Consider the following 12,436-nt stretch of genomic DNA (forward strand, 5'->3'; position numbering starts at 1 on the left):
TAGATGGCTATAGGTCTGTGGGTTCATTTCTGGGTTTTCAATTCTATTCCATTGGTCCTGAGGTCTGTTCTTGTGCCAGTACCAAGCTGTTTTGATTACTATGGCTTTGTAGTAGAGTTTGAAATTTGGTATTGATATTCCTCCAGCACTGTTCTTTCTGGTAAGGATCGTTTTTGCTATTCAGGGTCTTTTATTGTTTCATATGAATTATTGGATTGCCTCTTCTATTTCCTTGAAGAATGAGGTTGGAATATTGACAGGTATTGCATTGAATTTGTAGATAGATTTGGGAAGTATTGCCATTTTCACGATCCTTCCAATCTAGGTCCCTCCCTCTTTTCTTTCCTTCCCTCCCTCCCTCCCTCCTTCCTTCCTTGGTCTATACTCGGGTTTGAACTCAGGCTGCAGGCCCTCTATCACTTGCACCATGACCTAGGCTTGTTACTTCAGTTTGTGTGTGTGTGTGTGTGTGTGTGTGTGTGTGTGTGTGTGTGTGTATGTAGGGTCTTATAGTTTCACTCAAGTTGGCCTCATCGTGTCTTGTATCCTTCTCCAGATTAGCTAGGATTATGCAGTCATTGGCCACCACCACATCCTGTCTTGTTTATTCAAAGTTGGTTGTTTCACTAATTTTTGCCAGGCTAGCCTTGCGCAGTGATCTCTACCTCTTGATCTCTGCCTCACAAATATCTATTTTTCTTTTTATCTATGACATTTAATTACCTGGAAACACCCAAAAGTTGTCTTGAAAATGCAGGCAATCCAACCCCTTTCTACCTTCTCTTCTGCCACTGTCTTCTCTTGGTTTGAGTTATTATCTCTCCCATGGCTACTGAGATATTCATTAACTGGTTTTTCTGCTTTTTACCATTGGCTGTCCTCCAGTCTATTCTCAATGAAACAGTAAAAATAATCTTTATAAAGTATTTGTCATCCTCTCCATTCCTCTCAGAGTAAAATTTATACAATGGTCTCCATGTAACAATGGTCCATTCGCTCTGCCCATTCATTGGAAAGGCCTGAAAGCTCTGCCCATTCATTGGAAAGGCCTGAAAGCTCACCTCTCATTATCTGTCATAATTTTTTCTACACTGGTTTTAATCTTGCCAGAACAAGTGATTATTATTTTTCCTCTTACTTGGCTCTTTTGCTCATGACTGGTACTCTATTACTTGAGTAACGGTCTGCTTGTAGCTTTTACCTGGTTAATTGGATATAATAGTCTCATGCACTTTTCTGCCTAGGCTGGCTTCAAATGGCAATCCTCTGATTTCAGCCTCCTGTGTTGCTAGGATATCAGGCATGAACCATTAGAGCACAGCTTGTGGAATTTAAATTATTGGAAAAAATTGTTATCTTCATCCTTTAAAAAAATATCTGAATGGCCCATAAAGTGCTTGGCACACAATAGGTTTTCAACACATATTTTTGGAGTAAATGAGCAGTTCATGCCTACCTAATACTTTGTTATTTATTTTTCCTCTGTTGGACTATAAGATCTGTGAGGGCAGGGTGTATATTGGTTTTGTTTAATGATACATATAAAACACTCAAAACAGTAACCAGTGTATGGTAAGTACTCAAGAAGTTCTTGTTTAAGAAATAAATGCATGTATCTTGTGAAAAGATTAGTGTATCTACGTCCATTATCTTGAGTTAATGACCACATTATGCATCCTTTACACATAGGCTGCAATTTATGGCAACTACAATGAAACCAAAAGAAAATGAAGTGTTCATGTAAGAAGCACTTCATGGAAAGCAGTATGTAGGGTCAGAATGGCCTCCAAGTCACAGTCATGGAGTGAACTCAAATATATTCAGTATATCTCTAGTTTACCCTAACCACACACACTCTTCTTTTTAACGTCCTATGGAAAGCAAAAGCTACCACTTCACTGTCATTTGAAAACTGTTTACCATAGGGTAAACAGTTGGTGGTGGGGCAGGGCGGGGGGGGGGGGGGGGCCCGAGGAGGAACTTGTTTAAAAAATGAGAAAGAAATCGTTTCAGTGTAGAAGAACACTTTTCAATTTTTGACAGATTCACACTGCCGGTGACTGACACAATCTATTTTGTTTTTCATCTGCATCGAAGGGCACTCATCTCCATCCATTCCTCTGTGTCAGCGTGTGGGGTCCAGAACTATTCTTTGTGAGTGTTTGGACTGCTAATCTCTCTCGGGTTACCTCAACAGTCTCAGAGGCAGTTTGTGGCACCAAAGGGAAAATGGAGAAGTTGAGATGCAATTTTATCTCCCAATTGAACTTGATTAAATGGGGACTGTTCTAATCAAAAGTTTGAATCCTGGGGGAGTGTAATGTTGTTAACACGTTTGAGAACATTTGTGAAGAACAGGGTGGGAAAACACTAAAGAGAAGACAAGGGAAGAATCAGGCAGGAAAATAATTGTAGTAAAGCTTATTAAGGCATAAAATTAGGTGAACAAATTGCCTCACAGATAGTGTTAAGCTCTTTGCTAGACTGGCAAAGGAAGTGGAAAGACAACTCTCTGAAAACATTATTTTTATTATTTTAATAATTTGTGTAGGAATCGTAGTAGCTGCAATCTGTTAGCCAGAAACAATTGCCAGCTGGTGTCATCGTGGAGTAGGCTGAATACAAACATGTTTTTCCTTTTTACCTGGAGAGCATTCAATTTTAGAAAGTTTCTATTTATTTTTGCCTGAATGTGAGGTCTGCCCTGGTAGATAAGGAAGTTTGTTTATTACATGATTTAAGAGCTTTGATTAGGTTTCTTACCAAGTTCCACAACTGTAATAGGGAGCCCACACCAGGGACAGACTTGTGTTTATCCAATCAAAGCTACCCATCATTAAAAATGAATACCTGGGTATGTGCTTGAATTAGCTGTGTAATTGCCTTGAAACTATGGATTGTTTTCCTTGCAATTACTTCAAGGAAACAGTGGTACTCTGTTAACTACTGTACTAAAAGCAAAGCCCTATCTCTTGGGATAGTATTCTTCAAAAAACAATAAAAGTGCACCTAGCTTACTTATGGACAAGTACATGATGTGTGTGTGTGTGTGTGTGTGTGTGTGTGTGCACGCGTGTGCGTGAGGGTGCACACCTATGCACACAAGTGTGCATGTGATGGTACTGAGGCATGAACTCAGAGCCCGGGCACCCTTCCTTTACATTGTCACTCAAAGCTGGTGCTCTACCACTTGAGCCACACCTCCACTTCCCACTCTTTGCTGAGTAACTGGAAATAAGCATCACAGGGACTTTTCCTACTTGGGCTGGCTGTCTGCAAACAGATTCTTGGATCTCAGTCTCCTGAGGAGCTAAAACTGCAGGTCTAGACTCGGAACCCCCAGCTAACAAGCACCTTTTTATTAGCAACCTGTGATGTTTGTTATAATATTTTCTTTTGATATTCCTCTGAATGACTTCTTTTAATAATGATATATCATTTGAAAATTGTCATTGACTTCGGTTTATCAGAAAATTTCTAGACTAGGTACCAAAACACTTTAAGATGTGAGTTGTTCACCAGTGGGAGAGAGAACATAATTTAATATTGTGTCTTCCTGTCTCCTGACTCACAAGGTCTCAAGAGGAAAGAGAGGAAGTTATGAGCTCTGAGGTTGAGGTTCATTGGATTTCTTCAGTGGTTTGAATGTATTTCAGAGATTTTAGTAGTTTACAATCCTGGTGTTGCATTCCCCCAAGCTTTCTTCATCTCTGACATGGGATGTTATGGAGTGAAATAATGGAAAATGTTTTCTACTATGCAAATTATTACCCATTACCCACATGTCTGCTACCCATTCAGGTAGCTAAGAAGGTTCTCTTTGTCCATGTGATTTATATCAAGCAATTTTGCACAAAGTAAGACACTTTTCACCTGGGGCAATATGGTTAGCAACAAGGATTTTTTAAAACCTAAACTAAGGTACATATTTCCTTGAAAAAATAAGTTGTACCACGAACAGGATACATTTAGAAAACAATTATTGTTTTTTCTTGGGTTCTTGTTCTATCAGTGTCTTGCTTTGGTGTGTAGTGTGATGTCATTAATAGTATTTTAAACTTAAAATGAGAATTAAAATGAAATAAGCTTTCAAGAAACTATTTCCAGAATTGGAGGTGTGGCTCAAGTGGTAGAGCACCAGCCTTGAGTGAAAAGCCAAGTGAAAACATGAGGCCCTGAGTTCAATCCCCAGTACTTGAACACACACACACACACACACACACACACACACACACACCAAACAAACAAACAAACAGAAGATGATTCATCTCACTTAACATCTTCCTTATGAATGTAGGCCCCAGTGGTATCAGGAAGAGCCTGGGTTGTGATTACCCATAGAAGGAAAAGCAGAAAAGGAAGCAGAAGAGGGAAGCTTTGTTGAGAAGAATTGCACCTGTTTTATATCAATAAAAATAACCTCCCACGGACAAGCTTCAGCATCCTTGAAAAAAATAAATGATGGCAGAGACCAGCACAATGTCTCAGCAAGAAACAAGTGAATGCTGACAAACGCCAGGTGGAAAAGCGGGTTGCTGTGAAGGTGTGGTGTGCTGTCAGTGGCAGTTGTAGCCACTGCGGCTGGCAGAGCCAAGGTTGGACACCTTCACCTGGACTCTGAATCACGCTACATTGTCTCCAACTCCCCCACACGGCCACTCTCCACTTGGAAAGCAGGCCTAGATAGTGTGATGGGGGCAGCTACTCCACTTTGGATGGCGTATATGTTCAGTATCTAAAACCCAGAAGTTGGTTTTTAAGCAAAGATTTGATTCTGGGATAGATGCAAAGTCTAAACGCTTGAAAAATAAAAGGTGTGACATCTGTACACACAAAAAAGGTCTTGTAAAACATGACGCTATTATGTATTTCTTATGCCTCACCTGGAGAGACAAGTATTTATTCTCTTTCAGTGTTGGGTAGGAAAGAATGCGTCTTAGGGGATGATCCCTAAACTCTTTCCATGTCCTATATGATCCTGGGTTGGGACTGCAAGAAACCAAGTGGTCACCGCACACAGCGGGCCTTTCCTGGATGCTGCTCGAATGAAGTTGTAGCTTTTGGACACACCAAGTTTGTGGGTAAGGTGCACACGGGAATGAGGATTGAGCAGCACTCAGAATGTCCGGAGTAGAAAATGAAAAGCAATTTGGAGCCTGTCTCCCTTGTGGAGAAGGGACCAGGCTAACCACATTCGTGGTGGTCTTCCAGCCACTGAAGGTGTGCTTCCTGTGAAGGCCAACCAGGTTTGTGCCCACACTGCTACTGGAGAAAGCTGCTGATTTTAAAGAGAGCTGGACCCAGGCCAGCGACAGCCGCCCTCCCTCCCCCCATTTAGTTTTCTCCCCCGCCCCCCCCTCACCCCCCACCTTGGTCAGTTTGGACCGATCTCTCCTAGCTCCAGGCCAAAGGGAATATCCCTTCCCCAGCTGCCTCCTTGGAGCCCCAGAAGCGGAGCCCCGGACTCCTCCCCTGGAAACTCCTCCGGGGCTTGGGGGGAGGGGGGGGGGGGAAACGGGGAGGCTCTGGCGCATGCTCCGTACCTAGGGCAGGTTTCTGCGGCGGGTAGCTTGGCTCCTGTCACACCGGCTGGCGGCTGGCGGCTGGCGGCGGAGCCAGCCTGTGTGCGCCAGTGCGCGCGCGCTTGCGCCGGGGCGGACGGACCCCGAGCGGCCCGGCCGTGTGCGCCTCGCTCGCTCGCTCTGTCGCCCGCTCGCCCGTCCAGGAGGGAAGGCGGCTGGGTCGGCAGCGCCTCGCCCCGCAGCTGCCGAGGTGGTGGTGGTGGGGGGGAGGTGGGGAGCGAGGGGGGGGCGCGCTCGGCAAACTTGGCGGCGGGCGCCGTCCACCCGCGCGGCGATCCACGGGCAAAGGCGCTGGGGGGGAACGAGCGTGTGAGGCGCGGGGCTGCCGGGCGTCCCCCCCACGCCCCCCACCCCGCGCCCCGATCCGAGTCTTCGCCCTTGGCCGGCGCCCTGGAGAACCTCATGCAGTCCCCGCGCTCGCAGCCGCAGCTGCCCGGCTGCGGGGCTGCCCCCGGGCAGGTCCACAACCCGATCCCCGCGGCCCCGGGTCTGAGCCGGCCAGCCGGCCGGACGCGGGAGAGGCTCCGCGTCGCCTGACAGCGCGGCGCCTTCGCCCGGGGGGGGGACCGGAGCCGCGAGCCCGGCGGGCTCTCCCCCCCACCCTGCCCCCGGCGGGGGAGAGCGCCAGGGGCGCCCCGCGCCGCAGCCCGCAGCCGTGCGCTCCGGCGCCTGCCTTCCCGGCGCAGCTCGGCTCGGCTCGGCTCCCAGGCCCCGGCGTCGCCAGCCAGCCCGCCCGCCGCCCGCCTCGGCGTCAGGGGCATGGAGGAGCGGCGGGCTCTGAGCCGCGCCCCGGAGTCCCTGAAACTTCCCAGCCGTCTCCGCCACCGCCGGTCCGCGCCGCCGCCGCCGCCGCCGCTTCACCTGCCGGCCTGAGAGCGGGACCATGGACGAAAGGTTCAACAAGTGGCTGCTGACGCCCGTGCTCGCTCTCCTCTTCGTGGTCATCATGTACCAGTACGTGTCCCCCTCCTGCAGCAGCTCCTGCACCAACTTCGGGGAGCAGCCCCGCGCCGCCGCCGGGGACGCCCGGCCGCCCGCCGCCCCGAGTCCCGCCCGCCGCGCACAGGCGCCCCCCGAGGACTGGGAGCGGCGGCCCCAGCTGCCCCCGCCGCCGCCCCGGGGGCCCCCCGAGGACCCCCGGGGGATCGCCGAGCCGGAGGACGAGGACAAGGAACCCGGGGACCCGGAGGAGGAAGAGGAGGAGGAGGAGGAAGAAGAGGAGGAGGAGGAGGAGGAGGAGGAAGAGGAAGAAGAGGAGCCGGACCCCGAGAACCCCGAGAACGGCTCCCTGCCCCGCTTCCTGCCGCGCTTTAACTTCACCCTGAAGGACCTGACCCGCTTCGTGGATTTCAACATCAAGGGGCGCGACGTGATCGTGTTCCTGCACATCCAGAAGACCGGGGGCACCACGTTCGGCCGGCACCTGGTGAAGAACATCCGACTGGAGCAGCCGTGCACCTGCAAAGCCGGCCAGAAGAAGTGCACCTGCCACCGGCCGGGCAAGAAGGAGACCTGGCTCTTCTCCCGCTTCTCCACCGGCTGGAGCTGCGGGCTGCACGCCGACTGGACCGAGCTCACCAACTGCGTGCCGGCCATCATGGAGAAGAAGGACTGTCCCCGCAACCACAGCCACACCAGGTATGGTCCCCCGGCCCGGGCTCCCTTCCCTAACCTTCCCTGCCCCCCCACCCCCCGCACGTCTGACCCGCAGCCCTCCCTCCTCACCCCTCTCCCCGGGAAGCTGCGCCTTCACCTGCCTCTTTTGGCGGTTTGGGGCAGAGGTTTTGGAGCCGAGGTCAGAAAAGCCCTGCGTACCACAGGCGTCTCGAACCCGCCCCTTGCTCATGCGCTCAGGCCCCGTGGCTTGCACCCTGTCGTGTCTATCCTGTCAGGTGCCTGGTACCTGGTACCTTGTGGTCTCCCTGGAACAGGGGACCAGCAAGAAAACCCTTGGAGATAACCAGGGGCCTGGGCGCATCGGGGGTTAAAAACCAGAGGTCGAACCTCGTGCCTCAATTCTGTGATGGAAAACCTGAAGCCCAGAAAGGGCCGGGGAGCTGGGAGTGGAGAGGTAGAGCAGAAGTTTTCCAAGCAAGGCGTGAAAGCCAGAAACCGATACCATCTTTTCCTCAGTGGTTCTGGGGTGGCTGCCCGCCTGCTTAGAAAATCCTCTTGCTGCCGCTTTGAAGGCACACGTGTCGATTCCTGCCCTGCCTTGATAAACCTCATGTTTGGAGATGGCCTTTGTTGCACAGTGCTCAGGGGTTGGACTCCTGCTGTCTGCCTTCAGTAAAGATTTCCACGCTCCTCGTAGGCCTTCCCATCAAAACTTATTTCAAAAGTATGCGTTCAATGCCTGTTGTGTGCCTGGCAGTGTGCTGAGTGCGAACAAAGATCAAAGATACAAAATCTCCTGAGCGCGAGGTGAAACGGCTCACCTCCTTCTAATGGTGACAGCAGGCAAGGGTGATGAAAGTTTGAAATCTTAACAGCCAATGAGACTGCTTACAATATTAGCAGCCTTGAGAGAGGCAGGGGTTTAAGATTGCGGTTGAACACTTTCTCTGCCCAATGCCATCTGAAGATTAATCTGACAGACAAACTCAAGGGACTAAAATATTAAAAGCTTGGAACACTAGTGTATTGACGTTTTTATCTCAAAGATTTCAAACAATTTGCTGTAAGGAAATAGGAATTTAAACACTCAGCTTAATATGTGAATCTCAGATAGGTTTTGCATTAGACATTACTGAGATGCTTCATTTGCTGGAAACTACCCAGATTCTGGAATTAACTACCATCGAAGCATCTAATGCTACTTCATTTCTCCAAGAATGAGCAAATTTTTCTTTATGGGTTTTTTTTTTACACCTCTGGCAGTTTTTCAAATGCTTACTCTCCTCCCAACTCCTTTTCTTGTTTAGTGGAACTTGGTTGGAAATTATAAAATGGTTGGATGTGGAATGAAGGCATTAGGTTCTCCCCTTAGTATTTTAAAGGAGCTTTTTATACTTTAATGTTTTTGTAGTGTATTATTTTAGATATCACCGCTGTGTTTTAACTTAAAACAATGTTCAATTAACTATGACTTCCAAACTTCAAAACACTATTATTGCAGGGAGACTTCATCCTGTGAACTTCAATCTGTAGTATGCTTTTTTTGAAGGTTACATATTTCTGATTAACACCTCCCCCCTAAAAAATTCTACTGGTTTGCCTTCTAGCTTTCATTGTACTAAAACAGAAGACTTATCACATAGACACATCTCAGTAACTTTCCTTTTTGCTAATGTTTTAGAGAATAAGTGAAGATTTTTAGAGGAATTGGAAGAGGATGTGGATCTGGAAATAATTGGATTTTTGCTGAGTGATAGAATGATGCTGTTGTTATAGGCCTTCCATACAGCCCAAACAGTAAAGTGTCATGTTATAGCACTTGCCTAACACCTTTCTACTCCATGACATATGAAAATTCCACCTTGGCTATTTTAGGAGATGGTCTCTACTGCACAAATCATTTAGTGATGGGCTATGAACATTTACTTCTCTTGGAACCACATGTTGTCAGAAAACCAGTCACCTTATACTTATTTCCCCCCCTTTTTTTGCAATAATTTTTTGTAATATTTTTTGCATCATCTTTAAAAAATCTATTTTCTTTTCTCACTCCCCTTGCCCAGTAACTTTCAATTACTTTTCTTCCTAGATCCTATAGAAGGACTGGTTTTGATTTATGTGAAATGCCATGCATCAAAAGCTATCGGGAAAAAGTTGCAGAGATGTTAATCCTAGCATCCTCCTTGCAGAGAACATTGAATTAGTTGTCTGTCACTGTAATGTCTGTGTACAGCATTCTACGGTCAACCAGATTAGCCTGGATAATGGAGGGTACATTTCCACAATGTAAAGTGGCAGATAATCTATTGCTACATAATGGGAACAAGGTTCAACTTAAAATTGGGCTGACTAAGCAAAATTGTGAAGTAGCTTCTGTTGATGTTATTTCCCCAGTCTTTCTGCTTTTGGTCCCCACTTGACACCACCTCCTCATTTCTCTTAAAGATCAGTGACCTTGTAGATCACAAAGTGGGTAACAGCCAGGATTCCAGAGTCAGAAAAATAGAGATTTTGTACTTATATGGACCAGCCATGTAGCTGGGAGTAGACCACTCTTTCTGAGGCTCAGATTCTTCAGCTTTATGTAGTAAATTTCAAAAAGGGTGTTTCTCACAAGGTGTTTTTTTTTATGAGAGCAAATGACTGAATGTGTGCAAAAGCATTATCATACTGTATATGTCTAGTATAACATACTGACAAACAGTCCTTTTCTGTAAGGGTACTGACGACTGAACTCAGAGCCCAAGCTAGGTAGGAAAGTTCTCTACCATTTCAACCACATTCCCAGTCCTATCGCTTGTAGTTTATTTTTCAGATCAGGTCTTCAGTTTTTGTCTAGGCCAATCTCACACTAAGACCCTCCTGCCTCTACTTCCCAAGTATCTGGGATTATGATTATGTACTACCAAGCTTCCCTGGAACACAGAACTTAATAATGAATACACATGCATATGCTAGTCCTGTGATCCCAGTGTTTAATTGTATTATTTTACCTAGTCAGAATCTTCCTTCACAGAAAGATCTGTGGTCAGTTCCTTAGAGCAGGTCAGCATCAATGAGTGGCCTTGACTTAAGAGAAAGACCCTTTTGTGATTACATGTATTGAGAATGCTGTTCCAAATTTAAGCAATAAATTAAAAATTGTGAACATTTGGATATTCAGCATTGTTCCAGGAGGCAGAATGGCAAGCAAAGCCAAGAAGGGCATAGAATATGATTGGGAGTACATTTTGGAATGGTGAGGACTGAAGCAAGGCAGAAGAAGAAGAAGCCAATCCAAGAGAAGCCTGGTAGACTTGAGCCTCCTATGGAGTGCATTGGCCTAGTTAGGAGTAAACATGCTCCAGGCAGTCTAGATCAAGCACAGAGGCGAGTTCTGATGGTAGAAACTGGGTAGAATAGAACAGGAAGCCAACAGGAAGATGACATCTCTGAATCACCTTTTTCAATGTACTGCTGATAATTTCTTTCTGTTCTTTTTTGTTTGGTCCCCTCTCCCATTATTTCTTTGGCAGGTTAGTCTTTCTCATAATTGTATGCCTTTTTTCCTCCTTACTTCATCTACATGAAGATAGTAAAGCCCTCTTTGCTATCATTGAGTATAGGTAGAAGTATAGCAGTTTATGGCCAAGAAGGATGAAAGAGATAACATAGTTTCACAATTTTCATGGGTAAGCTAATCCTAAAATGGTAAAATGATATGATTGTTGTTTCCTCAGGGAATTGTGTCTTCATTTCCATAACTAGATTCAATGCATACTTCTGTCATATACATGGTAGAAGAGTATCTTCAACATTTACTGGTGCCAGCCACCACGGTAGTCCTAAGCATGGACTTGGAGGAAGGCAGACTACTGGGGAAGATAGGCCTTAATTTTGATCAGTTAGCATCATTCTCATGAAGTTTTTCATGCATATCATCCTGTAGGATGGGCTGGTCATTTTCCTTTTATGATCCGCATTCCATTGATGCAGTTAGTAAATATTGTCTTTTGTAGGATTCTTGGTGTTGCAAGTGACACCACAAATTTACTTCAGGTACAGAAAGATGATTGTTTTTCTTAATTGCACAGAGCAGGAAATGGTAGAGGTGATTTCAAAAATTTCTGGAACTAGCTGGGTGCTAGTGCTCACTCCTGTCATCCTAGCTACTCAGGAGGTTGAGATCAGGATCCTGATTAGAAACCAGCCTAGGCAGAAAGGCCTGAAAGATTCTTATCTCTGATTGATCAGAAAAAAGCCAGAAGTAGAAGTATGATTTAAGTGGTGACACAGCAAACAAACAAAAAAGTTAACAAGACTCCCCACATGGCTTTGAATATTGATTTCATTCTATCAAATTAGCTTATTCAGTGGGATAGGTAAATGGGTTTCATGCCTAATAACTCCACAAGGAAAGAGTTGAGAAGGCTTTCTAGAGATTTCATTTGAAATCTTGGAGTAGGGCTGATTAATTTCAACTAGGGCCTTGTGGTTAAATTTTTTTAGCCAATCATTGTGGCCAGGGAGATAAGGTTCTATGACCTACTTAATATCACAGAACCATTCCTATGAATAGTAGCATTTATGCTACTATTTATGGTCATGACCATTTCTGCGTACATGCTGCAACCAGTTATCAGAAGCAAATAACAACTACCAGAGACACAAGTCCTGAGTGGTCCAAAGGATTGTGGAAAGTATCCAATTATGTCAAGAATAAGTGCAAACAAATGAGACATAAATGAATCTTCAGATCTCTTCTTTGCGTTGTGCTTAGGGAAACCGTTAAGCCAAAAGGGAACTGAAATTGTCTGCAGCATCTGGAAGCCATGTTCCTGTGAGAATTAATGGATGGAATTGTTAATATTTAACGTGTAAATCTATAAACGTGTAAATGATAAAAAAAATAAGGAGAAGGCAGAAGGAAATTGCCCTTAAATCCTCAAGGAAAGAAGAGATACAAGGCGAGGGAGACTTGTTTTGCACCACTCTAAAGGAGATTGGAATAGGAAAAAAGTGATGAGATTTCAGAGTAAGAACTTCATAAAATTTATAACTGTCTGAAATGTGCGTGAACTCTTCTGTGAAGTGCTATGCTCTCTAGAAGTGAAAACTTGAGGAGTGGTTGATTACTACTGGTATTATCAGAGGAATTCCTTCCTGGGGAAAGGCTCAGCCTGGATGGCCTTTCAGGAACTTTAGATGTGATCTGAGCCAAGTTCAGGGTCTCTCTCCACAACCCTTTCTTATTCTAT

The 12,436-nt window shown here is 46.0% G+C and overlaps 1 protein-coding gene across 1 annotated transcript in view; it reads left to right on the plus strand.

The window, feature by feature from the left end:
* Window positions 1-6,465: 6,465 nt before the first annotated feature.
* Window positions 6,466-12,436, plus strand: part of Hs6st3 (heparan sulfate 6-O-sulfotransferase 3) — a 679,678-nt gene continuing 673,707 nt past the window's right edge. Inside the window, exon 1 of the mRNA XM_042682677.1 lies at window positions 6,466-7,220. Within this exon, the coding sequence (XP_042538611.1) occupies window positions 6,466-7,220 (755 nt within the window). The remainder of the gene's footprint in view (window positions 7,221-12,436) is intronic.

This window comes from Dipodomys spectabilis, unplaced genomic scaffold (genome assembly GCF_019054845.1).
Source record: "Dipodomys spectabilis isolate Male_0828 unplaced genomic scaffold, ASM1905484v1 ptg000075l, whole genome shotgun sequence".
In the NCBI taxonomy this organism is placed as follows: Eukaryota; Metazoa; Chordata; class Mammalia; order Rodentia; family Heteromyidae; genus Dipodomys; species Dipodomys spectabilis.